The sequence below is a fragment of the Euprymna scolopes genome, chromosome 9, assembly GCF_053919585.1.
Source record: "Euprymna scolopes isolate OS-2025 chromosome 9, ASM5391958v1, whole genome shotgun sequence".
In the NCBI taxonomy this organism is placed as follows: domain Eukaryota; kingdom Metazoa; phylum Mollusca; class Cephalopoda; order Sepiida; family Sepiolidae; genus Euprymna; species Euprymna scolopes.
Window position 1 is genome coordinate 77,276,127 of NC_136490.1, and position 23,791 is coordinate 77,299,917.

The 23,791-nt window shown below is 33.0% G+C and overlaps 1 protein-coding gene across 5 annotated transcripts in view; it reads left to right on the forward strand.

Moving 5' to 3' along the window:
- LOC145284714 (synaptotagmin-16-like) overlaps positions 1 to 18,599 on the forward strand; it is a 408,213-nt gene extending 389,614 nt beyond the window's left edge. For all 5 annotated transcript variants that reach the window (XM_080133628.1, XM_080133626.1, XM_080133627.1 and 2 more), the window contains one exon: positions 12,964 to 18,599. In XM_080133628.1, coding sequence (XP_079989754.1) covers positions 12,964 to 13,064 — 101 coding nt within the window. In that variant the 3' untranslated portion in view covers positions 13,065 to 18,599. The remainder of the gene's footprint in view (positions 1 to 12,963) is intronic.
- Positions 18,600 to 23,791: the final 5,192 nt, after the last annotated feature.

Here is a 23,791-nt window from a genome sequence, read left to right on the forward strand (position 1 = left end):
TATAGCAATTGGTAAAAAGGTAAAAAAAAACTATATTTTCAAACTAATAAACTATATCAAAATTTGCCTACATTTGTATATATGGTGTTCTGGCCGGCTAGCTTCTGTTTTGCTTGCTTTGGGATGAATTTTGCTTAAGGTTTTTCTTTGCTTCTTGTCTCCACTGTGGCCTTGCCAGGCCACTAATATATATAGTCCAAGGAAAAAAAAAAAAAAGTAAATGTAGTTTCAATTCAATACTAATTTAACATATCGCAGACTTAGTACTTGCATAAGCCAATTCCTGCTAGAAAATCCACAATTATAAAAGCAGGTTCAAGTATATGACTGTGGAAAAAAATAAACAAATAAAAACCTCAACTTAAATTTTTAAACAGGTGATTTATGTATGTATGTATGTATGTATGTATGTATGTATGTATGTTTTAAACCAAGCAAATATTTTCTAGAATATATTACTGTGTCTGGTGGCTGCTGATTAAACCACCTCTCTCTCCTCTCCCTCTTTTTATTCCGTTAAATCAAATCGCACTATGCAAATTATAGTTTTATAAAAAAGAAAAGAAAAAAGACTTCTGAATTTCTTATTTTCATTAAAAGATTAGCTTTAAGTATGAACTATTGCTTTTGTTGCCTAATGAAATCTTTTCAGATTGAAACAGTAAATTTATTGTAGCGACAACTCGTAATTTTGTTTACCTAAATACTATATACTCTATACTCTAACCAGTAAACAAAGAATCTTCAAAGAAGATATGGGATTACCTACTTGTCTTGATGATGAAAACTGAAGAACTATTAATATGCATTGAATGGAAGGCATATTTCTTCATCAAATGACAAAAACAAGGATTATTTTTGTTTTTGTATTGAAGAACTTGAAAATTTTTAAAAGGATCTAATAAATATTATAAACTAAATTACTTTCCATAATAAGAAAAATCACTTGAACAAAAGAACAAAGAAATTAACAACTTAAACTTTATATTTGTGGAAGCAGACAAAACACATAATTTTTACACACTTACAAAAATACCATGAATTACTCAAACAAAATATCACTAACCACTATGGGAAATCAACTTGGGACATAGTTAATAAAATCGATTCAGGTAGCAAAATTATAATGAGCAAACTTGAAATAAGTAATAGAATAAATAGATTGCACAAAAAAGGAGCCTACATACTTCTTAAGAATCATAAATCAGACTTTGTAAGTAAATCTGCCACTAGACCAGAAATTGGAAAATAAGTAAAGCAATACTAATAAGGATAAAAATGGAAATCAAGGCTACTTATGAACTGAATTTATGGGATAACACGGGTGGAACAATAAGATGGTTCTTAAATATTAAGGAATAGGAAAAATGTTCTGTCATACAATCTGACATAGAAAACTATTACCCATCCATTACCAACAAACTTTACGAGGAAGTAATGGAATTTGCCACACTTCTTTTGGATATTTCTGAGGATGAAATTGAAATTGTTAAAAAATGCACAACTACTGTACTATTAAGCAATTACAAATAGTGGAACAAAAAAGATCAGGGTAGCCGGAATGTATTGGGCATAGTAATTTATCATAGAAAAGCTTGTAGCTCCTTTACTGATGTTGGCCATGGCGCCTTATTGATAGCTTTCATTTTGTCTTCTGCAGGTTTTATTCCTTCCCTGTTTACTATATGGCCTAGATATAATACCTCGGGCACTAAAAATTTGCATTTTTCCCGGTTTAGCCAAATTCCACATTTTTCCAGCCTGTTCAAAACTTCCTCTAGGGTTTCTAAGTGTTTTTTTCTGGTTTTATCTGTCAGTAGAATGTCATCAATTCTAGTAATTATGTTTCCAATGCCCTGCAAAGTGTTTTCCATAGTTCTTTGAAATATTCCTGGGGCTGATTTCAATCCATAGCATAATCTGTTGTACATGAAAAGGCCTTTATGAGTATTAATAGTTGTTAATTTTCTTGATTTTTCATCCAGCAATAATTGCTGGTAAGCTTGGCTTAAATCTAGCTTGGTATAAGATTCACCTCCTCCTAATGTCGCATATAGATCTGGATTAATTGTCACTTTATAATCACCACAAATGCGTACAGACTGATCCGCTTTTAAAATAGGTACTATTGGTGTAGCCCATTCAGAGAATTCAAGTGGTGAAATTGTTCCTTCTTTTTGCAGTCTCCCTAATTCATCTTCTATTTTCTTCTTTAGCATATAGGGTATTGACCTTGGTTTGAAATACCTGGGTTTTGCCTCTGGGTCTACATACAAACTGGCATAGGTTCCTTTCACTTGACCCAACTTCCCATCGAACACAACCTCATGCTTTGCTACTATTTCTTCCAGTTTTTCTTGGTCTGCCTCCTTCACTGTTTGCACCTTGAAAATTTCTTTCCATGGCAATCTCACATGTTGCAACCAGTTTCTGCCCCTCTACCACAATTAACGGTAATTCCACCCGACGACTGTCCAACTTCACTGGAACTTTCGTTTGTCCAATCACCTGAATATAATTTCCCATATAAAACTTAAGACGTACTTTTGTGGGCTGCAACAACTTTTTATTGCTTATTTTTTTCCAGGTTTTCAGTCCCATTATTGTTACAGATGCTCCTGTATCTATCTCCATAGAAACCCTCTTGCCACAAATGTTGATATCTACACAATAGGGATCCACTCTTTCCAGTGGCGCTCTGATTTTATTTATGGTATAATTTCCTCGGAATTATCTGAGTCTGTGCCTTCCACTTCTATTTGCCTCACCAAATGTTTTTTCTTTTCTACCCTATTGGCGGGTTTCATTTTCATGTTTAATTTAAAGCATTTTTATCCACTATATGCCCTTGTCTTTTACATATGGCATATCTAAAAGGGCACTGTACGAGCCCTTTCTAGTCTTGCACAAAACCACGCGTTCAGATCTCAAGCCATTTTTCTTGTCATATACATATGCGCACACAAACATACGCATGCACGTACACACACGTAGATATATTCATGTTCACGTACATACACTCACATTCACATGCATACACACACACGCTAATGTACACACATATACGCACACATGGGCAACGTCACTTCCCCTTTGAAGGAAATCCAGACATGTGCAAAAGACCACCGGAAACAACTATAAAAGCAAGAGACCTGAGCTGTTTCCTTCTTTTTTGACTCAGCTCCCGAGCTGAGCGGTTGACAAACCATCCGCTCCCTTTCGGGGCATGTGCGCCCGCGCACCCCACATCACCTGTGTGTGTGGGGAGACAGTACATACACCTTACACACTTTCTATCTCCATGAAGTGGATTGACTTTCTCACTCTCTCTCTCTACAACAATAGACTTTCCGCCTCACCAGTTAACATCGAGAGACACACGCCAAACTAAACACGTGCTGTACCCTTTTCTTTCATTTGTTTATTCACGAAATAAATCCTAGTTCGTTTATTTCAATTTAACACGTTCGTTTCTTCCTCAAAACAATTAATTTTTCATATTTTGTATGACTGGGGATATGTATAATATATCCACCAGTCCCGCTACAAATTGGTGACCTGACGTGAGATGAACACGCATTTCCTTCTATACCACCAGTCCCACCACATATTGGACACCCGAATGTGAGATGAACACGCATTTCCTCCTATACCACAAGTCCACAACAAACCGGCGACCGACTGATGTGAAACGAACAAGCATGGTAACCCTACTTTTTTTTTAAATAAATTGTTTTGAGTGAGACACGCGTTTTATTTGATAAAAAAAAGAACAAACATTTCAACATAGAAAAACAAGTGAACTACTACCGACAAGAATTTCAACGAACTACAATGACGAAACCCCTCGTCAGACTCGGCAGAAAAATAAACACGGAGCTGTCGACTTCATACCGAATATAAAGGAAAATTTGAGCTCGACAAACGTTTTTCACAGTTTCCTGACATTACCCTGCAACAATCGCGAGGAACAAAATCACATAGGCCTATACACATTCTCTCCCGCACAGCAGATGCAACAACAAAGAAACAATTACAGGACATCCCTATCAAAACATAGGAAGAAGTTGAATCAACAATATGAGTTGAGATGCACCACGCACGCTGATAAACTCACAACTGGAAGTTTTGATGACAGCCGGCAACTGGACACCACCTTTCAACGCGAGCGAATGTGCAACTAGCACTCATACAGACTATGTGCACACTACCGCACACTCACTTGCGAAGACATCGTCAACTGGACACACCACGTCAACAGGAACAAAAATTTTTCTCCAAATGAACAATTCACTTCACTGTCCAAGCAAGGTATTCCAATTATAGTACTCAAAAAACTTCAACCTGAACTAGCGCCTATACTTACAAAACTGTTTAAGCGTTGTCTTAAGGAGAATAGTTTCCCATCTCCCTGGAAAATTTCATCAGTATGCCCTGTATTTAAGAATTCAGGTGATCGCTCATCCCCCTCTCAGTACAGGCCAATAAGTCTCCTGTGCGTCATGAGTAAGTTGCTAGAATCTGTGTTAAATACAGAAGTAATCAACCATCTCAATAAAAATAACCTTCTTAGTGACACACAATATGGTTTCCGTTCTGCTAAATCTACAGCAGATGTGCTTACAGTTATATCTCATAGGATTAGCAAATCTCTCGATGGAGGCAACCTTTCTAGAGCAATTGCTCTTGACATATCTAAGGCCTTTGATAGGGTATGACATAAAGGTTTACTTCATAAGATCTCTAGCTATGGTATAGCTGGAAATGTCTTCTCAATTATTAAATCATTTCTTTCTGATAGGTTCATAAGAGTAGTAGTTAAGGGGCAAAAATCAGAAGCTCACAGTATTAATGCCGGTGTCCCTCAGGGGTCCATTCTGGGCCCAACTCTTTTCCTGATCTACATTAATGATCTTCCAAATCACATCCTTACATCATTTGTAGACATTTATGCTGACGACACTACTATTTATGGTAGCACATCCTAGACAGTAAACGACCAAGTTCTCTCCAATTCTCTCTCCTCTGATCTTGAGCACGTAGTACAATGGGGAAAGGAGTGGCTGGTTACTTTTAATGCATCTAAAACCAAGCTTCTCTCTTTACATCATCAACGCTCTGATCCACATCTGGCATCAATTGAAATGAATGGCTCTCGTCTTCAGGAGGCTTCAAGTTTTGACAAGCTTCTGGGTTTGACCTTTACTCCTGATCTTAAATGGAACACGTACATCAAATCTGTTGCCAAGGCCGCTGGAAAAATGGTGGGATCTTTCTATCGATCCGGTAAATATCTCACTGCTGATGCTATTCTCTATCTATATAAGAGCCAGGTACATCCAAGGATGGAATATTGTTGCCACATCTGGGCAGGAGCTGCTAGAAAGGACTTGTCCTGCCTTGATAGAGTTCAAAATAGACTTCGTAGCCTCGTAGGAGATGTCCTTTTCTCTTCCTTGCAACCTCTATCTCACAGAAGAGATGTTGCGAGTTTGTCTCTGATGTATCGTTATTTTCATGGAAAGTGTTCAACTGAGCTTCAGTCTATGGTCCCCCCTCTCCAAACTTTCACAAGAAACACTCATCTAGCTGTACACACTATCAATAATTCCCCCCACTCTTTATCTGTGCCTAAACCTAAATGTAGATTCCATGAACAAAGCTTCTTTTTTAGAACTGCACGCCTGTGGAATTGTCTTCCGTTTTCCTGCTTTCCGGCTGACTACAATATGGTTGTGTTCAAGTCTAGCGTAAATAAGTTCTTGATGAGCCGTTCTATATAAGTTATCAAATTTACCAAATTTTCATTACTAATGATTACTATATTGTCCAATTTCTACTGTACACTCTTTAACCCTTATCCTTGAGTGGCCTCTTGGCCTTGATAAGTGGTGATGCCTATGTAAAAAAAAAGCAACTCATTGCATATGTCAGCACAAAAAAACAAAAAAAAAACAAACAAACAAATGTCAGCCTAAAAAAAGAGTAAACGCCTTTTCCATGTGAAAGTAAATACTTGTTTATGAACACCGTTTTTGATGTTTTTTTAAACAACCACACCAACAGCAAAAAAACAGGACGAAAAGTCAATTGCCGAAAACATTGCTTAAAGAAAAAAAAATATACACAGCATATTTTTTTTTTTCCTTTCTAGTCTCGCACAAGCACACGTGTTCACATCTCAAGCCATTTTTCTTGTCATATACATACGCGCACTCAAACATACACACGCACGTACACACACATAGATATATTCACATTCACGTACATACACTCACATTCATGTGCTAACACACGCTAACGCACACACATGTACGCACACATGGGCAACGTCACTTCCCCTTTGAAGGAAATCCAGACATGCGCAAAAGACCACCGGAAACAACTATAAAAGCAAGAGACCTGAGCTGTTTCCTTCTTTTTCGACTCAGCTCCCGAGCTGAGCGGTCGACGGACCATCCACTCCCTTTCGGGGTGCGCGCCCCACATCACCTGCGTGTGTGGGGCAAGAGTTAACAGACAGTACATACACCTTACACACTTTCTATCTCCATGAAGTGGATTGACTTTCTCACTCTCTCTCTCTTTACAACAATAGACTTTCCTTCTCACCAGTTAACAGCAAGAGACACACGCCAAACTAAACACATGCTGTACCCTTTTCTTTCATTTGTTTATTCACGAAATAAATCCTAGTTCGTTTATTTCAATTTAACACGTTCGTTTCTTCCTCAAAACAATTAATTTTTCATATTTTGTACGACAGGGGGATATGTATAATATATCCACCAGTCTCGCTAAAGCACTTACTTGCTTCGTGTGTTGCTCCACAACGGGTACACTCTTCTTCCGACCTTTCATGGAGTCTATTTTCATGTTTTATTTTTTTCGGACTACCCACGTGGTGGTGCCAAAATTTTGTTTACTTCCATATTTTTGTTTGAATGTCCTGTAAATGTTTGGAAGCCGATTGGATGTTGCCCACTATGTTGAAAGCTTCTTTAAAGGTGCTAGTGTCTCTCTCTGCAAGTAATCTCCTCTTAATGTTGTCATCGTTTACTCCTACTATGAGTTTATCCCATAGCATTTCGTCCAAAAATGTTCCAAAACGACATACTTCTTAACTCTGCCACATAGTCTGTGATCGACTCACCCGGTTGGCGGTTTCTTGCATAGAACTTCATTCTCTGAACAATCACAGATGGCTTTGGGCTGAAGTAGTTCTTCATCAGTGTGACAAGTGCGTCAAATTCTTTATCTTTCGGTTTTTCAGGGGCTAATAAACTTGATATTTGTTCGTACACCTTACTCCCACAAACCTATAAAAGAATAGCTCGTCTCTTCTTCACGTGAGTAGTATCACGGCCACCGAGAGTAAGAAGAAGGCCTGTTAACTGAAAAATGTCTGCAGGCAATGTAGGTAAGATTTGTCAGCCTGTCAGTACTATATGAGGGCCATTTGAAAAAGAGCAATAAAACATTTTTAAAAAGAAAAAGGAACGCAGTTCGATTACTACTTAAACTGAACTTTATTCAATATAAAATATAAACATTATCTATGTAAAATTAAGTAATTTTAAATAAATATACAATTTAATACTGATAAAACTGAATTATGAATTTAAGGAACAAACAATTAAAGAAACATTAAACAAATATTTTTGGCCTTCGGAACAAGATCAGTGTAGTGTCTGTTTTTATGCTACACTTTACCTTTTCTGTCTTCGGTCGGTGGAGGAGAAATCTTTCATGATTGAGATTATTTTTGTTCCTATCCAGAGTGCCTCTTATTGAGAAGCTGGATTTTCTCCACAAGATTATATGTTGAAATATTTAAATATCTATTACTTTAAATACAGAAATTTATATTTAAAGTTTTGGTTTTCTGTTCTTCTATGTCCATTTTTTTCACATGTTTTTCATCAAAATGTGTAGCGTATTAATTGTCTCACAAGCCATCATCAGTGATTGCTTACTGGCAGTAACCTGTGATGTTCCCTGGAGACCAAGTGACAAGTCTCCCCAGATTTCCAATGTTCTCCACCTTTTGACCACTTGTGCAGATGATTGCATGTTATCGCAACAGCCGTTGTCACTGATTTCTCGTTGACATTGACCATTGGTGTTTCCTGGGGTTTGGGTGAAAAAATGCCTCTCTAAGGTGCCAGATTTAAACTGCACACTTCCAGTGGAGATTTGGTCAGTACTTTCTCACCTCGGTCTTTCCATCCTCCCTGACCCTTCACAACTAGTTGGTGTGGTGCCAGTCGATGTCATCTACACCAGTTTTTTTTATTATTATTACTATTATTAATTATGATAATAATAAGGGTGCTTGTGCAGTGTACACACGTATATTTTAAATATTATTTTCAAGTTAAATTAAATTTTAGGTTTGTATTACTGTACACCTAGATTCGAAAAAGTTGTCAAAAAACAAATATATCACAAATAAATGTTATCAAAGGGAAGATAAGTTACTCTTCTACCTATCTGGGAAGGTTTTTAGTAGTTTTACTCACTTTAAAACGTTTATCAAATCCAAATTTTAAAAAGAAAAATGTCGGCATGTTTGTAACTTATCTTGCCTTTGATAACATTTATTTTTGTTATATATTTGTTTTTTGACAACTTTTTCGAATCTATGTGTACAGTAAAACAAACTCCTTATGTAAATTATTTACAGTCAAAATGTTATAAAAAACAAAAAATTGAAGTTTTAAATATATTTCACAGAAATGAATTACGCCCCGTGCTAAAATATTGATAATTCACCAATCGTAAAAAAAAAAAAAAAAAAAAAAAAAAAACACTGCCGTGAAAAATGCTTACTTTAAAATATTTGAAAATACTCAGTGAAAAGTTTTATTTATTATTTCTTTTAAGAATGGACTGAAAAATATTATATAAAATTGGGGTTTGTATTACTGTACACAAATTCGAAAAAGTTGTCAAAAAACAAATATATAACAAATAAATGTTATCAAAGGCAAGATAAGTTACAAACATGCACACATTTTAGTTTCTACCTAACTGGATATGTTTTCAGTGTTTTTATTTAATGTAACATGTTTATTCAGCTCGAAAAACATACTGTGTTTACCGATATATTGGAAAATTCAAAATGGCGCCCGACTCTCTCTTTAACACAGTAAGTTTGGGAAAAGGTGCTATAAATATAAAACTAGACAAAATACTGTTAGAAACTCGCTCAATATATATTACCGTGACATGGGTTGACATATATTCGGTGGGTTTTTAATAGTATTTTGTCTAGTTTTTATTTATAACATTTTTCCCGAACTTACCGTGTAAAAGAGAGAGTCGGGCGCCATTTTGAATTTTCCAATACATCGGTAAACAATGTAGGTTTTTCGAGAGGAATAAACATGTTACATTGAATATAACACGAAAATTATATCCAGTTTGGTAGAAAAGTAACTTATCTTGCTTTTGATAACATTTAGTTGTTATATATTTGTTGGGTTTGTATTACTGTACACATAGATTCGAAAAAGTTGTGAAAAAACTTGTAATTTTGTTTACCTAAATTTAATAAAATAATTATATATAATTATTCCACCAACCCCGGAACGGATTAATGCTATATCCCGGGATTCTACTATATATATATATATATATATATATATATATATATATATATATATATATATATATATATATATATATATATATAGTAATGCGATTGATAATTTAAAATTCAAATTAGAATTAAAAATTAAAAATCTGTTTCATAAGAAGGAACAACAACAAAGTCAATAATTTGTACGATCGTTTCAGAAACGATGTTTTTATTGCGATAGACATTAAGTCATGGGCAATAATTTTGATATAAAGTTTTTTTAAACAAAGTCTCCTCATCAGCAAAAGTATTGGGTGGGTTTTTTTATATATATATAAAAGACACCATAAATATACCTAGCATTTTTTTAAGTAAGGCAGATGTATCTGGAAAATATTAAAATACAAAGGAAAATATTTATTTTGATAAGCAAAGTAATATGCGTTGAGAATAAAAATTAGAATAAAATTATAAATATGAATTTGGTTTAAATATAAGGTTCTAATAATATATTTTTAATAAAAGATGACATATATATATATATATATATATATATATATATATATATATATATATATATATATATATATATATATATATATATATATATATATACCTTTTAATTGTTCTCCTTTTGAAAACCGTAATTATCGTCAAAGCATTCATTTGGATGTTGATTGTAGTTTATAAATACACGAAATGTTGAATTTTCAAAGCGAACGTCAATGGAATATTTTTAGCGGTTAGAATATGTTAGTAAATTTTTTTTTAAATAAGGGGAGATAATCTTATTTGTCTAATAAAATGATCAAAGGGAGATAATTAGCGTTTATTCTTTTTATATTATATAAGAGGATTTTATTGAACTTAAAATAGTTTAATAATTTATTTACTTATTTATTGAAATTAATAAATATAGTATAGGTTAAATTTAAATAGATATTTAAACAAGATATACAATAATGTTAAATATATCGGATAAACTAATATCAATAATAATAATAATGATGATCCAAATTTTATTAATGTGGATATTAAATTATAAATTAAAATATATATCTCTATATTGTTGAAAATCCATGGATTAAGGAAATTAAAATAACTCTTCGTATATATTCCTTTTGTCAAGCAATTAATTCTTAAATCGAATATATGTCTATATATGTTGTTTTTTCAGAATTTAAAATTGAACCACGAAACTTATATATTGCTCTATTCTTCAATATTGAGCTTTTCCTTTTTGGCTAGGATCTCCTTGAAAGTATTACTTCAAGTAATATCTATCAGGATTTTTCATTTGAATTTTATCAGTGTCTTATCTCGCTTATATATATATATATATATATATATATATATATATATATATATATATATATATATATATATATATATATATATATATATATATATTAAATTGTAATTCAATGAATTTCAAAAAAACTCTCATTGAAATGAAATGAAGTGGTTGAGTTTCATATCAAAGAATTTTTATTATTCTAAGCAAGACAAAGAATGTTTTAGAAAGTTTATCTCCTTAACCTATAGGGTTTCGATGTCTACCATCTCATCAGAGGAGTGAAAATATTAGCAAATAGTTATAAAGGTATGCACCCTATTTGCTAAAGTCAGTGAGACATGGAAAGTCAAAGTGAAAATAATACATTTATCAGAAGTCCTGTAGCAGGAGTATTTGTAGAAAAAGGATATGAATGTTTTTGTTGATCCATCTTGAAGAACGTATAATATGGATTTTACCAAACAAGATGGATAAACAAAAACATTCATATCCTTTTTCTACAAATACTCCTGCTACAGGACTTCTGATAAATGTATTATTTTCACTTTGACTTTCCATGTCTCACTGACTTTAGCAAATAGGGTGCATACCTTTATAACTATTTGCTAATATTTTCACTCCTCTGATGAGATGGTAGACATCGAAACCCTATAGGTTAAGGAGATAAACTTTCTAAAACATTCTTTGTCTTGCTTAGAATAATAAAAATTCTTTGATATGAAACTCAACCACTTCATTTCATTTCAATGAGAGTTTTTTGAAATTCATTGAATTACAATTTAATCTATTTGCTCTATCTTGAATATCGAGCAATTCTTGTTTAGATGAGATAACTTATAGAATATTACTGCCAGTAATATTTTGTAAACCAACAATCTCACGTTTACATAACCACTGATTGTTAAATAAAAACTATTCCGAAGAATATATATATATATATATATATATATATATATATATATATATATATATATATATAATTATTATCTACATATATATGTTTCATCCTTGTGGAATCATCAGTGTTGAGATAAGTATTCTAACTGGTCATACAATTCGAACCCCTGGAACAAGAGTCAGTTTTAACTTCAATTCCCAAATCAAATCTGTTAACTTTTAACTTCAATTCCCAATGAAATCAGTTCAAAGTGTTGCATCACGTGATGAGAAATAAATTCTATTTATGTAAAGCAGGTGGACAACCATAGTTTACCTTGTTTATCTCAGCAGACCTTCTTGAGCCAAACATTATGAGAGGCAGTACATAACACACTTTCCCCAATCAAGAATGTATCTACAAAAATTGGAGGGGGCTTGAGGAAGAAAATTTGGTTCATACTCGACTTCATTTAAAAAACAAAAATACAGAAAGTTCGGACAAATCTTTATATTACGGAAAGAAAAAGCTATATTTAAAAAATATCATATAAATTGATCAAGTGTTTTTTTAAGAAAATCAAAATTTATTACGAAACGAGACAGTATTTTTGATCCGTCATGTTTAATAAATAAGAGGAGACAACTCAATTTGAACTATCGAGATTAAAATTAGCCTTGTAATAGATACAATTTACAATTGAAATCACTAAAAATCGTAATATATGATTTTCTATATATAAAAAAAAACTAATTTATTAATTTATATGGTTTTTGGAATATGACATCTTCGTTTCGTGCCGCTTACATACATCATAAAGATATGTCTGTATTTGTCATTTTAATTAAGTCGAATTCTAAATAGTAACCAAAAATTTATTTTCTCCGCTTGCAAGCAGAGAAAATAACTTTTTGGTTACTATTTAGAATTTGGCGTCTTGTGATCGAAGGGAGATAATTCCGTATTGTTTATTGTGGCGCTGATCGGTCCATCCAATGTTTTAATATAATTTTCATTTGGTTTGTGAAAAAAATTTTTTTTACTTACCTCATAAGCATTTTTCTATATCATAAAAATAAAATTACATATTTGAAATGTAATTTTGTTATGTGTTCAACTGAATAAAAATATTATTAAGTGCTAATTTACTTAAAATATGAAAGAAGAAAAGTTCCGATATTCTTTGACGTATTTTGTTTATTTCAGGTATGAAAAGTAGTGGTGAAGAGGAACAAAGTCATTGGAACGACATGAGAGAAAGCAAAGGTGAACAAGTTCAGCGTTGGCATGTGCTACTCGAATCCTGAATATAAGGCAATATTGTTTTGACTTAGTGAAATCTTCTAACAGTCAATGATGTATTTGTTTGCAAATTTGCAGCAAAAAATTATATATATATATGTGTGTGTGTGTGTGTGTGTGTGTGTGTGTGTGTGTGTGTGTGTCAACACAATGAAAAACTATATCAAAAACAAAATAATTGAGAGCATGTCTTTGTATGTGTATGATAATGGTGTCTAGGTTATATTTGAATAATGGTAGTGATTAAAATAATCTAAAATCACAATTAAAATGTTAAACATCAAGATTTAAAATATTTAACTATGTTCGGTAATACATTGTTGATTTTGTAACAATTCAGCTGTTCCATTTGGACAAATTTGTGTTCATTGTTACTACCACCTCTGACAATGACCCTTTTTCCAACACCTTTTTTGTATCAAGTTTTACTTTTAAAATTGAAGTTGAATGTTAATGCTACACTTGTTATTCAAATTGCCGGTTTCAGTTGAGGAAAATAATGCACTTGCAACTATGCCAACAAGAGCCATATGCTGTTTGCCACCTTTTTTGTTGTCTTGAAAATGAAGGACGAAACGTCATTTTTTCTTTAAGAAAAAGAAAAAAGGAAAAATAAAGACACAAAAAGAAAACTCAACTTTTAGTGTGAAAAATTTGAGCCAGGAATTACAAAATGACATTTTTTTTTTTACAGAAAGAAAATGAGCTTCTATGAAAACTTCATCAACACACACTGAAGATGATTCCTTTAATTCTTGTAGAAAAAATCTAGAACATCTAGATTTATAAAAAGAAACAAATCTAAGATATTTTTCAAGTTTTGATTATTAGATTTAAATGATTCCATATTCATATCTAGTAAAAAGAAAGATGATAAAAATAAACATATTTTTACTCTCTATTCACTGTAATGCTTACCTGTTAGAATCCATATTCATTTCAGCAGTTATCAAAGTTTACCTTAAAACACAAGCATATCATATTTTCGTCAACCTTTTGTTTTGATCATTAGCATTTAAACTCTGTTTCACTTGCATTTCAAACAGTTCTGTTTGTCATGCAAACAATGTAAATTTTGAAACTGTTTTTTTCCAGAAGTTTCATAATTATCTAGTTGTCGCTTTTAATGACATAATAAATCATATAAATGGTTTTATTGTTACTTAAAATTAGGTAAAAACATAACTAATACATATATTCTTAATTGGAGTTTTTGCAAATTTATTTTAACAGAATCCAAAAAAGTAATATCCCCCTCCTCTTTCTACAAATATGAGTATCAAACATTTAAATGCATCCCAACCAACAAAACAATTAAGAAAATGACACAAAGTTCTGCACATTTTTAGTGTTCTTAGTGGCCATAAGGGATTTTTATTTTTGTTTGAATACTTTTCTTCTGATGTACATAACCAGAAAACTGAGTTTTCCCAACTAAAAATGCAAAGTGAAAATATTTTTCAGAGCAGATCAGTTTAAATGTGAACTGTCAAATCAACAACAAAAAAAATGAATCTACTGGTTTTAAACGTATTGTATGTTTGCTTAATAAACTGCCATAAGTGGCCTGTTCATTCCTAAAATTTATTTTTACTATTTACTAAAAGGCAAAATGAAATAAAATGATGACCTGTCACCATTGGGACAAGGGAGATAATTTTAAGTTGCTAAAATTAAATAAAAATGGTAATTTTACTCCATTGAGAGAGTTTGCTTAATAAAGCAAATCAAGAGGATTTCAGAAATACTGCCCTGTTCGTTTCTCTCACATTTGCTCACAGATAGATTCCCTTGGATTTACCTTAAAATGCACTTGTTTTTTAGCATGCTGCAATAAAAGAATTTACTTTATGTCTTATGAATCATTTTAAGGTCCTTTTTAATTGATACTAACTAGACTTGTTTTCTCTGCTCAAAATATGAACTTGATTTTGTAATACTAGAAGATTTCTTAATTTTTCAATAAAAATTCAATTATTTTAAACATTATTTTTAAACAGTTCTATTAAATATAGGTTTACTGTAACTTTATTATTAATATTAATTTGATTAAAATAGTAAAATTATAACTAATAAAATATTATATTAAAATGCAATTGCAACTAATAAAGGGTTAATAATATTTTCTATATGAATAATCTTTTGTAATTTTAAATTTGTAATATTGGTTATATAATCTGAAGATAATTATTTCATTTATATAAACTGATATTCTTCAATGCTGGGTTAAGATGACATTTGAAATGTTAGCCTAATAAGGCAAGTTATTATATCACTTATCTCCAATGGTCTGAGAAAACTGAGCTTGATTTGTTGCTAAAAGTAAAAAAAAACAACAACAAAAAAACAAATGAAATATCAAGGTATTTCTTTTCATTTTTATTCATTGTATAAATTAATTATTGATTTTAAAAAATAATTTTATTATAAGAAATGAAATCTGAATGATAGATAAAATGTGGAATGATAATTATGAAAATGGTTAATAATTTTCATCAAATGTTAACTTTCATAAACTTTTGTTTAAAAAAAATGCAGTCATTTGTGTACATTTGGGTCGATTGTAAGTAAAATCTTTTTTTTTTTCTGACCCTGATAATCAAGGACTTTTTCAAATATTAAAAGCTGAGATAGCAACCCAGAATTCTTATAAAGACATTGATTAATAACTAATTAGAATTAGAATTATATTTTTATTTTTCTGTATATTTTTTATAAAAACAAACAGAAAAATAAATCTATAAACAATTAACAGAATTTTTTTTCAAATTTCGAAATTTGTTTTGTTCGATCATAAAACATTGCTGTGATACCTGTCACTTCAATGTGAAACATGCTATTTTCTCCAGTTTGTGATTTGGTTTTGTTGTTCTTAGGGTAGATTCTTGTCAGTAATTTTGCACCTTTTTGTCACTATTAGACACATACACACAAATCAACAGCATCCTTTTTTATATACTAAATTTTGCTAGGGATTGTTTTCAAATAGAAACTCTTCATGTTTTTAGTTGTTTTCTTATATCTTCCACTCACTTAAAAATAATAATAAAAATTACAAGTGAGAAAAACTACAGTCAGAAAAGTAAATGCACATTGTTTTAATGATAAATGATACATAAAATAAATATTTTAATCCAAACTTATCGTTCCTGTTGAAAAACAATGGACAAAAGATATAAAAAGGCGCTTCTACACTATCAGAATGAAATTTCGGAAATCGTAATACTGAATTTCACATGAAAACAATGGTATATATGTATTCCTTGTATTCTAAAGATGATTATGTTCAAAAATTATGAAAACCGATAAGATAGAAAATTATTTATTAGAAAATAAAAAACAGAATTCGAAGAAAACAATCGTAGGGGAACCTGGGGCAAAACGAGATACTTAATGGAAAAAGACATGTCGAGTCAAAGGTAGCATTGACATATAAACCATATTCTGTGTACTGAACATTCAAAGTATTGGAAAACAATGCCACAACGAAAAAAAAGTTGAGAAATTATTTTCAAAAGAAATACAGATGATTTATGCAGCTAACTGTATTGTCCCGTTTTGCCCCATGCTTGGGGCAAAACGAGACGGATCTTGGTCTGAATAAGTCAGTCTTCACAGAGCTCACAAATGAAGATTGGGGTCTTGTTGCATTCGTCTAGACCTGCACAGCCGTAGTGTGCCCATTTCCTACAGTCCCCTTGACAGACTACCCAGCTTTCTGCACTCTCAGAGTACAGTTCGTCACAGATCAAAATAGATAAATTTTAAATGCTTACCCCTTTTTGATGTACGGGGCTGAACAAAACAATGGTAGACGTTGGCGTAAAGGCATTACCACGTGATCTCTTGATCAGACTCCTCACGAAAGAGCTCTCTCTCTCTCTGTTTCAGTTATCTGTGGTGTCTCGTTTTACCCCGCTATCTCATTTTGCCCTAGGTTCCTCTATTTGCTTATGTAAGACACAGGAGAATTGAAAAGAAAGGTAATTTTCCGTTTCAATTTATTTTATAAAAACAAGATGACCACAATTTTTCATCTGCTAACACGATTAAGGTTACTTTTTTTTTAAAATAATTCAGTAATATTCACATAATTTCGACTGCATAATTTGAAAGCTAACAATGCAATCTATAATATAAATCTCACCTGTCTGTTTAAATGTATGTATGTATGTCTGCCTAAAACTTTCAACAGAGGCGACGGATTTTCACGTGATCGGTATCGATGACAAATATCAAAACATTGGCTAAAAACATTAATTCCTTCACCCTCAACTAGGCACTTTTCAACAGAGAGGGATCGCTTTTTTCACCGATATTTTCGAAAGTCATTCCCTCTTTTCGATTGACTAGCCTTAACCTTCACCATTTCCGGTTTGGCGATGGATGCAACGGTAAAGACATCACGTTTTCAAGCCTGCCTGCCTGCCTACTACCACTTTTTTTTTTTTTTTGCTCGATACACACCTCCAAACACCCAGGCATGTTTATTAAAATTGACAAAAAGATTAGTAGAAATCATTGTTTATTTATCTGACAACTCTATCGACCACAAAATTTCGTTCTGATAGTGTAGAAGTGCTGAATAATAAATAATATCTAATTGGAAATGAAAAGGATTGAAGTTGGTTTTCGTTGTTTCAGGATCTTATTTTGTTCCATCATTTTTGTTGAAGAAGTAGACTTTGCAGCACTTGTGCACTATTGTCACAGGGGAACTTTTTTAGTTTTAGTTTGATGAGCATGTATCAGAACGAGAGACAATGCAATTTTAGAAGGGGAGACAATTTGGGAATTCCCTAAATTTTCCCAAAGTATTTCTTCAAAAATGGCTGTAAATAAATTAGACGTGAATATCTTTTGTTATGAACATTGAAAATTTTGAAAAAATTCCCTGTGTTAAAAAAATCTCTATGTTATTAGAATTTTATTTTATTTTCATTCAATAAAGTTTAAACAAAAACTTTCTCAAAAAAGAAGAAAGAAAGAAAACATACACATTCCATTACTAACAACTTTCATTTATTTTGTATAAAAAGAAAAATTTTAAATTTCTATTTTTAATTTTATTTTAATTCGATAAATTTTCAGATAATTAATGTTTTATTTCGTATTATAGTATTGTTAATAATTTTATTTTAATTCAATAAATGTTTAAATAATTCATGTTTTATTTAGTTTTGTTGACATTTTTTGAGATTTAGAAAAGTTTAGTGAATTCTTGGATTGCCTCCACTGCTGATGTGCGCTCTTCAACCTGAAACCAAAACGTTTTCCTGTGAAAATAGTACAGAAGAGCCGAGTTTTCTTGCCAGCAGAACAACACAATGCACAAAGTCTTTATTCTTGAAATTTGTTACATTTGCTGTTAAAAAGTATGTTCATCATTTCATTATATGAAAAGGTTTGTGATGAGATTAGGAAACTTAAATTAGTAAACCAATCTCATCAATGCTGACAAAAAATCAGTTTTTCTATTGATGGTCCTGTATGAAACCTAAAACACATGAACTTAAAAATAAAATAATCATTTGTTTCAATTGATACTTGTTTTTAATACTTGCCGTTTAAATGTATAGAAAATATTATTTGGCAAAATAAATAAAAAATACAGTTATTGTGTCACTTATCACCAATGATCTGAGAAAGCCGAGCTTGATTCGCAATTTTTTTTTTTTGTTACGTAGGAGTCACGACTTATCAAGATCCAGAGGCCACTTGGGATAAGGGTTAAAGAGTGTACAGTAGTCAATGGGACTATAATCATAGGAATCGTTAGTAGTGGAAATTTGGTAAATTGGATTACTTAAGGGGAACAGCTCATCAAGAACTTATTTACATTGGACTTGAAGACGGCCATATTGTAGTCAGCTGGAAAGCAGGCAAATGGAAGAGAGATCCACAGGTGTGCAGTTCTAAGAAAGAAACTTTGTTCATGGAATCTACGTTAATTTTAGGCACAGATAAAGAGTAGGAGAAATTATTGATAGTGTTTTCAGCTAGACAAGTGTTTCTCGTAGCAGTTTGCCAAGGGGGGACCATAGATTGGAGCTCAGGCGAGCACTTGCCATGAAAAGCAGAGACAGGCTTGCAAAGTCTTTTCTGTGAGAAAAGGAGGCAGAGAAGAGGACATCCCCTACGAGGCTACAAAGTCTATTTTGAACTCTGTTAAAGCAGGATAAGAATTTCTAGCAGCTCCTGCCCAGATGTGGCAACAATAATCCATCATTGGACGTACCTGGCTCTTATATAGAGAACTGCATCAGCAGTGAGATATCTTCTGGATCGATAGAAGGATCCCACCATTTTTCCAGCAACTTTGGCAACGGATTTGATGTAAATGTTCTATTTCAGATCAGGATTAAAGGTCAAGCCCAGAACATGGAGCCTCTCCAAGATGAGAGCCATTCACTTCAATTGATGCCAGATGGGGATCAGAACGTTGATGATGTAAAAATAGAATCTTGGTTTTAGATGCATTAAAATTAACCGGCCATTTTTTTCTCCATTGTACCACATGGAGAGGAGGAGAGTGAATCAGGGAGAACTTGGTCTTTTACGGCCTTTGATGTGCTACCATAGATGGTAGTGTCATCAGCATAAATGTCTACGAATGATGTAAGGGTGTGATTTGGAAAATCATTAGGAAGAGAATTGGACCCAGGATGAACCCCTGAATGACTCCAGCATTAATACTATGAGCTTCTGATTTCTACCCATCAACCACTACTCTTATGAACCTATCAGAGAGAAATGATTTAATAATTGAGAAGACATTTCCAGCTATACCATAGCCTCAATCAAGAGATTTGCATATCCTATGATATAACTCTGTAGATCTAGCAGAACAGAAACCATACTGCATGTCACTAAGAAAGTTATTTTTGCTGAGGTGGTTGACTACTTCTCTATTTAACACAGATTCCAGCAACTTACTCATGACGCACAGGAGACTTATTCATCTGTACTGAGAGGGAGATGACCGATCACCTCAATTTTTAAATTCAGGGTATATTGATGAGATTTTCTAGAGTGTTGGAAAGCAATTTTCCTTAAGACAACGCTTAAACAGTTTTTTAAGTATGGGAGCTAGTTCTGGTTGAAGCTTTTTCAACACTATAATTGAAATGCTTTCAGGGCCAGTTGCTTTACTAGAATCAAGGTTTTTGATTAGCTTTGCAACATCTTGCACAGATATTTGTATGTCACATAGCATGTTTTTTGATACAAGAGCAAATATGAGGGGTCGGCGGCCTTGGTCGCATAGGGTAGAATTCTTCATTACTCTTTTACAGTCAGTCCTGAAGGTGACTTTAGTCTTAGTAAATCTGTTACCTTAGAAGCAATAGAAAAAGCGATTTCTGTTTAGCAGCACATTCTGGAGAGAACCACAGCTGGCTGTTAGGTTTTTGCTGGAATTTTGTTGAGGGTATGAAACGGTCTATACCTACAATTAACCATTCTGTCAGGTCTGATACTATAGAGGACATATCCTGTTTAAACATGGAATGCAGAAGTAGATCCGATATAAATGTACTATCGCAGTCAGCCATAGAGTATCGATTTACTGTACGATGATGGAGAAATACGTCTGAAGAGTTATTACATTTTATTTTTATCTTAACTGATATGACAGAGTTGTTGGAAGATCCCAGTGGAGACAGAATGGAATATGAACATAGCTCAGGACAAGTTCTGAGAAAAAGGTCTAGGAGACTTGCATACTGACCGTCAGTGTTGGGCACAAAGGTGGGTTCTTCAACAATCTGAGTGAGGTCATAAACAATGGAGAAATCATAACAGAACCTCCCCTCATCATCTGTCTTGTTGGAGTGGATTAACCATTCCACATTGTGAACATTGAAGTCTCCACATACGTGAATGTTAGCTGAAGGATAAACAGATAGGACGTGGCTAATTTTCTCAGATATGCTTTTAAAGATAGTAACTCTGTTGTTGTGGGGGCGATAGAAAGCAAATATAAATGCAGTAGTTTGAGCAAGTGCAACCCGAAAGCACATGTTGGGTAATTTAGGATCTTCTCTGGAGATGTCCCTACCACATGGAAAGCCATCTTTAATATAGGCACATATTTCATACCCATGGCGATCTTGGGGATCAGATTTGGATGTTAAGTTAGAGTATCCTTTAATTCAAAACTCTTCTAGGGAAATAGTCGATCCAATGCTAGTTTTGCTTAAGAATAATAGGTCTGGTTTACTCTCCTTTGAAAAGTTGAAATGTAGACCCCCTGATGTTGGAGAAGGAGGCATGATAATGGGGGGGGGGGTTACATTGGATGTTGGATGTCTAGGTTTAATCGTGTATTTTTTCTGGAAACTTTTCATGCTGAAGTGTGGAATATGTCGACAAACTTGGTTAGAGCAGGGCAGAGAGGGAAAGTAAGAGGGAAAAGGCACACGATAAGGCAAAGCCGTAACAATTACCCACTAATATAGCATTCAGAAGTCCCACCAGAAGCTACTGCATGGTCCAGAATCCATTCACCAAATGGCAATACAGCAGCCTCAGTACTTTGTCTGATAGGACAGACTCCTTAGTGGTTAATCCAAGGTTTGGATCCCTGACTCTCAGACGGATAATGTCAGCCCAGTAAAAACGTTTACTTCCAGCACTCTTATTAGTGACATGGCTACAAGGATAGACATAGAAATAGAAAATTTCCGACATTCCTGGCGACTGTTCATGCAAAATACTGCCAACCTAGAATACATCTTTTTCTTCTCCCTTTGTCAAAAAAATTACTCATTAAAAATGAGGACTGAGAGACAAGTTAGGAGAAGCAAGTTGTAGCAGAAACAAATGGCACTTTTTCTTTCGCAAGTCAATGCCTCTTCCCCTGTGTTATTTGGCCATATACTGGCCAATCAGGGGTGCAACACATTGATCCCTTCTCTCCCCTAAGGAAATCGGACAGCTTCCGGTTTGAAGGAAAAACCTCTTCCTTACCGAGAGAGACGCTAAGCAGATCGGACCCTCTTTTTCTTCGCTCTCTCTCCACCTCTGTGTTATTTCATCCAGTATTGACGATTCCACTGGGAATAACTACCGCGATAGCACCAGGTGGCCAGAGCCCAGTTTTTACCCAGGGATAATATCTCCCTGTGAACATTCGCCTGAATAAACCTTCTTTTCTTTGTTACATTTATTGAAGTTGTTGTGTTCGTTGTTTCAGTAGCTTGTGTTGAATTATTTATTTTATTAGGTTGTACCCTAAAAGCACAAAGCCCTAAAGAGTAATGGTAGATGCCGATAATGCATCCACAATGCATTGTCTACTCTCCATTAAGAAAAAAATGATAATATTAAGTATTGTACTTATATAAGTTCAATTGATGTGTTGAAGGGAAAGTATGGTGATAGATTCCCCTCTCACTAACTGCAAATAAATAGAATTATCGAATCTATTTATGCTATATTTCAAATCAACCTGCTAGATAAATGAGTATATTTATGGACGAGAAAATCCATTAAATAAAGCAATCAAATAAAAAAAATATAAATTAAAAATTGAAATAAATATAAATTATATTAACATTTGCATCTAATAAAACAGAGAATACATATCACAATTAAACAACTTATCTGCTAAAAGCTTCCGTCTTCAATGCAAACAATCAAAAATCTGTAAGAATTTATGTTATTATCTTACTTTTGATAGATTTTACAAAATTGTCTAATGGCTATGCTTTCAGCTTCACACCAAGTTGGGGTTCGATTCACAAGTAAATAATTTTAGATAATTTCTCCTAATATTTAAATTTATTAAATGTCACGAGTAAAATGTACATGTGTACAGATGCACAAGTTATACCAGCAAAATATATGGTATATAAAGTTGCATTTGTTTCTGCTACAACTCGCTTCTCCTAACTTGTCTCTCAGTCCTTATTATAGATTCGACTTTTAGATATGAATTGTATATAGAAATGATGACATAAGCTTACAGTAGTGGAGTGGTGTATCTACTATGAAACAAATGAAGATTCTGAAGGTCTCTGGAAAAGGAGAATACCGTATTCGGAATGCAGCTAAAGAATATTTGAAACTGAGGTTTTATTGGTGCCTAATGTTGAGATAAATTAGATAACAGTACCACAGTTAGGATTACAGCGCAACTCCATTCTAGGTCATTTGGGCCTTATTGAATGTTATCACATTATTGTTTGTTGTGAAGGTGTCCATAATGGTTGAAGCTTCTTCAAAATGTTCATTTATCACTGATGAAACAATAAATTATTTAAGCACCTCAAAAATCTTAAGTTCTATTTGTATCGTGAATGAATGCTCATTATGAACAATAAACTCTTCAAACAAAACATTCGTCTGGTTTGTATTACAATCTATAAAGGTATGAAAAAGTGGTCAAAAATCAAAAAATATAACAAATAAATGTTATCAAAGGTAAGATAAATTACTCTTCTACCTATCCGGAAAAGATTTTAGTGGCTTTACTCACTGTAAAACGTTCATATTGTATGTCTATGAGGAGGTTATTTTTGCTGAGGATCAGTTTACATTTTACTTCGCTACATAGACTTTGTGAAAAGCCAGACTTTGTGAAAATTCGTCATGCAATAAAGAAGTTTAAATACGCATTTGAAGATTGGACTTTGTGATAATTTATCAGACTATAGAGAATTTTAAAATGCACATGCAGATGGAACTTTGAAAATTTGTCATTCTATAGAAGAATTCTGAATGACAATTC